This window comes from Limulus polyphemus, unplaced genomic scaffold (genome assembly GCF_000517525.1).
Source record: "Limulus polyphemus unplaced genomic scaffold, Limulus_polyphemus-2.1.2 Scaffold1266, whole genome shotgun sequence".
Lineage (NCBI taxonomy): Eukaryota > Metazoa > Arthropoda > Merostomata > Xiphosura > Limulidae > Limulus > Limulus polyphemus.
Window position 1 is genome coordinate 185,614 of NW_013666876.1, and position 5,410 is coordinate 191,023.

At 30.8% G+C, this 5,410-nt stretch overlaps 1 protein-coding gene across 1 annotated transcript in view; it reads left to right on the forward strand.

Annotated features, from left to right (window-relative positions):
- The window catches only part of LOC106462844 (COP9 signalosome complex subunit 2-like), an 82,234-nt gene extending 77,870 nt beyond the window's left edge, over nucleotides 1-4,364 (forward strand). The window contains exon 14 of the mRNA XM_022390239.1: nucleotides 445-4,364. Coding sequence (XP_022245947.1) covers nucleotides 445-589 — 145 coding nt within the window. The 3' untranslated portion in view covers nucleotides 590-4,364. The remainder of the gene's footprint in view (nucleotides 1-444) is intronic.
- The last annotated feature ends 1,046 nt before the right edge of the window (nucleotides 4,365-5,410 follow it).

Sequence of the window (5,410 nt, forward strand, 5' to 3'; positions counted from 1 at the left end):
CTACCACATTTTGTTAACATTCGCTTACTTATTTAAAAGTTATAGCATGAAAACTATAACAAGCACAAAATGGTTACAATGTCAGTCCCAGGGACCGAGCCCGTGCTGAAAGAGTTAATTTGTCCAATTTGGAATCACAATTAGAGACCTGTGAAAACTGTGTTTCAGGTCTATCTTTTGTTTCCCTCAAGTTACTGCAGAAAGAAATCTTTAGTTTACATAATTTTTATCACAAATTTCTATATATTTTTTTCTTTTAATTTTTTGTAGTTCAAATACTGTTTTTATATAAGTTAACATAATTTTTAAAACTGATTTTAGATTTTCTTACACAGTCTTTAGTATTTTTTCTATAATTACAGTTTGTTCTACTTTTTTTAGGTTTAAGAGAATATGTTATGTATTCATTTCTACTTAGTAATTGTAACCCTTATTACAATTTAGCACAATTCAAGGTCGAATTGATCAAGTCAACCAAGTCTTAGAGTTGGACAAAAAGCCACAAGGTGCAGCAAGGTATAATGCCTTAGATAAATGGGCTGTCCAATTGTCAACATTACATCAGACTATAATTAACAAAATGGCATAACTCGTAAACCCTTGTCACTCAAGCTTAAAGTTGTGTCAATCAACAAAATGGCTCAACTCAACAACACCATTTTTTGGATGTGAACTGTTTGGATGGCTATCATGGCTAGAACTGTAGCTCCAGCATGCTAGAAAGTCAAATGGACAATCTTTTGTCAGCATCATTATAAAGTAATAGGCTCTACATTGTGCTGTGATCATCTAATAAAGGTGCAGTTGGTGTTTGTAATAGTTATACATTTTTTATCCATGACAGTTGATCACTTACACCCATACCTTTGCATTTCTGCTTTTTTATTTTTTGTGTACTTTTGAATTTCACTGCATTTCAACAGATCATAAAAAAGGTTTGTAAAAGCTTCAAGCTAAGTGTGTTAACATAAGCTTCAATTTTTCTATTTCTTTTACAGTAGTAATGGCTGTAAGAAATATTTGTCTCCTGTGTGGTTTTTGTGATCTAAAATACTTGTTGCAGTTATGAAGTGGAAGACAAATTACCCATCTATTAACTTTCATTACTAAAAAAAATAATACAAAACCATCTGCTAGTGACTCTACAGAAACATGTTACAGTTTTCTTTTAGTAGAGTATTAATATGTATCTCCTACTAAGATTATATTTCTAATCTCAAAAGTGTCATAAACTTGTAGTCTTAGGATGTTTCTGTTATGCTTCAGCAATTTAGGTATAATGCATATTGTAGTGGAATTTGCTTTTTTATAGACAGGTTAATTTTGTGAATGTTTGACATCCATCTTCTCTTAATTCATTTGAAACAGAATAAAATAGTTTATTTAAAAAAAACATAAAAGGCCTTAAAAGTGGGTTAGATAAAGTTAATTTGTTTAAATTTAATGAATTGCCTTTTTGCTGTCTTGAAAACTAACAAAAATTATGTTTGGATTAGTGATGTAAGGGTCTTTTGATGTGTACATTGCGGTTACTTTAGATTAGCTCGGAAGCAATTTTGTTTTATTTCTTAAATTGGAGAAAATATGTATTTATATATTCTAAGAACCTGATTTTCTTCACAAATTTTATTATTTGTGCTAAAGAAAAGGAATTGAAAAATACTTTGAAACTAAACAGGACTTGAACTAAAAGATTTTAATTTGTTATGTATCAGCTGTTTTTCATTGGCTGGATGGTGGTGTTGGCACAATTGTTATTGTTAACAAGAGTATCTTGCTACTGTTTCAAATTATACCTCATAACAAAAGATTGTTAGTGTCTTATCTCTTAAAGTAAGTTTAGAACCAATCAGAATGTTGATTTCTAAAAGTTGAGCTGTATATATCTTGTCAAATCATCAGGTCAAGCTTTTTTACAGTCTCTAAAACTTGTTTTATCAAGTTTTGTTCAATAAATGGTGCAAGCTTTTGGCTATAATTCCACTGCATGTTATAAAAAAGAGATGAATTTATTACTTACTAAAAAATAAAATATTTTTGTCATGACACTTTGTGTTTCTAAACTTCCACTAGAATTCATTGTTATGTATACTCAGCAACTTAAAGGATTGTGAATAATTTATTTAATTACCATGCTCAGTCTTTTGCAAGTAGTATCATTAGCTTTAGCTGTGATCATTATATCCTGGTATTCCATAGTTTTAAATTACTGTACCCATTGCCATTTGTTATTATATAGTTCTAATTTACTTGGCATTACCTTCTGTTATTGTACAATTCCAATTTACTATAATGGTTACACTCTGATACTGTTTAGTTTGAGTTTATTATGCCCTTTGCCCTCTGATATCACTTAGTTTCACCCTACTGCATTGGTCTCTGGTACAGTATATCTAGTTTACTGTGCTCATCACTTTCTTTTACTGTATAGTTCTAGTTTACTGTGCTCATCACTTTATTCTACAGTATAGTTCTACTTTACTGTGCTCATCACTTTCTATTACTGTATAGTTCTCCTTTACTGTGCTCTTCACTTTCTTTTACTGTATAGTTCTAGTTTACTGTGCCCATCACTTTCTTCTACAGTATAGTTCTACTTTACTGTGCTCATCACTTTCTTCTACTGTATAGTTTTACTTTACTGTGCTCATCACTTTCTTCTACTGTATAGTTCTAGTTTACTGTGCTCATCACTTTCTATTACTGTATAGTTCTAGTTTACTGTGCTCATCACTTTCTTCTACTGTATACTTCTAGTTTACTGTGCACATCACTTTCTTCTACTGTATAGTTCTACTTTACTGTGCTCATCACTTTCTTCTGCTGTATACTTGTAGTTTACTGTGCACATCACTTTCTTCTACAGTATAGTTCTAGTTTACTGTGCTCATCACTTTCTTCTACTGTATACTTCTAGTTTACTGTGCTCATCACTTTCTTCTACTGTATAGTTCTACTTTACTGTGCTCATCACTTTCTTCTACAGTATAGTTCTACTTTACTGTGCCCATCACTTTTTTCTACAGTATAGTTCTAGTTTACTGTGCCCATCACTCTCTTCTACTGTATACTTCTAGTTTACTGTGCACATCACTTTCTTCTACTGTATAGTTCTACTTTACTGTGCTCATCACTTTCTTCTACAGTATAGTTCTACTTTACTGTGCTCATCACTTTCTTCTACAGTATAGTTCTAGTTTACTGTGCTCATCACTTTCTTCTACTGTATACTTCTAGTTTACTGTGCTCATCACTTTCTTCTACTGTATACTTCTAGTTTACTGTGCTCATCACTTTCTTCTACTGTATACTTCTAGTTTACTGTGCACATCACTTTCTTCTACTGTATAGTTCTACTTTACTGTGCTCATCACTTTCGTTTACTGTATAGTTCTAGTTTACTGTGCCCATCACTTTTTTCTACAGTATAGTTCTAGTTTACTGTGCCCGTAACTTTCTTCTACTGTATAGCTCTAGTTTGCTGTTCACTTTGCCCAATGGAATTGTATAGTTTTAGTTTACCCTGTATAGCTTCAGTTATTATGCTCATTACCCTTTTGTACCACTGAGTTTCACTTTACTGTGCTTTATGCCCTCTCATTGTGTATGGTTATAATTTACTGTAATCGTCACTTTTTGTTACATGTTTCCAGGTAACATATTTGTTGCCTTTGGGCACTGTCCAGTATGTATTTGCTGTACTATTTACACTATGGTATTGCATAATTCCAGTTTACTATGCTCATTGCCCACTGGTACTTTATTTTGTTCCAACTAACTGCAGCCATTGCTTTGTGGTACAGTATAATTTTCCATTTGCCTTTTTTATTGCAAGTTAGCATTTACATAGTTCCAGTTTACTGTGCTCTTTACCCTCTAATAAATACTGTGTAGTTCTAATTAATTAATATATATATATATGTATGTATGTGCATTGTCCTTTTGAATAATACATCTGTGAGTTAAGTAATATGACATGATGTAAGACTACATCAACACAAAATATTGTGATTTTAAAAATGGCATATAATTAAATTTTTAAAATGTAAAACTGGCCTTGCAAAAAGTTCTAAAACTTTATCAGATGTTATAACGCAGGATAATCATTTTTAATATTTGTTTTTGGAGCTGCTGTCACAAAATAATATTAAAAGATTTCAAAATATCTGTCATTTCAGTATCTTTGTAGAATTTTTAAATATTTTGTATATCAGTAATAATTGTAAAGACTCTGGCATTTTTTGAATTAAGTCAATAGCAAATGTAGGTATAATGTGATTGTAATAGTTTTAAAAGTCTGAAAACATTTACTGGTATGTATAATAGCTTTTAATTATTTACAATAAAATTATGTGAGGCATGAATTTTTAGTATGGAGTACTTTATACAAAAGATTTAAGTTTATATGATGTTTTTGTTACAAACAGAAATAATTTGTGGAGGTGCAGATTGGACTTACTGTGAGGAAACAACCACAAACATAAAAAAATATTTCAGTTCAGTGAACAGTTCATTTTAACTTATCTTTGGCTGCATTTTGCTACTTTGACTAGTTAATGTCTTAGAAATAAAATTTGCTTCTGAAGAAGTACAGAAAACTTTTTTAACAGTTTCTAAGATTTCTGCATTTGGTTGTTGATTGTTTCTTAATTCAAACAAATCTTATACATACTGTATGAATTTTTTTTAATTGTCACCATATCAAATGTCAGCACAAATTTAAGTGAAATTGCTTTTTGTAAAGCCAGAAACTTTTGGTTCTGTTTGTTCCTTTTCAAAATAAGTATTTGAACTACTTCATCTTGTAATTATACAGATTTAAGTAAGGTATTTCGTCAAATTGAATTCAGTAAACATCAGTTATCTAATATTTGATTTTTACTTTAAGTGAAGATTAAAGAACATGTCAATCAAGTTTTGTTTCATCAGCCCTGTGTTTCAGATAACCACCTATTTTACCTTGTTATGGACATACATCCTCATCTAATCAAAGTATCATAGTAATTAAGGAAGTATGTGCAAGTGGTTTGTGTAAATAAGGTCGTTATAAGATACTATTTCTTATTTCAATCTGATTATTTAAAAGAATTGCTTCCACCTTTTCTTTTAGTGAACATGTCACACTAAACAGCTAAACTTACAAAACATGTTGCCAGACTACCACAGCATTCTGTTTATGGGCAACCATCATTTTCTGAATCAGTTTCATGATTTTAAGTAAAAGATCCTCAGTACTTGCATGATTTTTGCTCACACATTCTTGAAGGGTTTTAGAAGTTTGTTTCTTGAGTGAAAGAAGATCATGTTTCGTGTGAAGAATATGTAAAGGGATTTAGAAGTTTATTTCCGAGTGAAAGAAGATCATGTTTCGTGTGAAGAATATGTAAAGGGATTTAGAAATTACTGATTT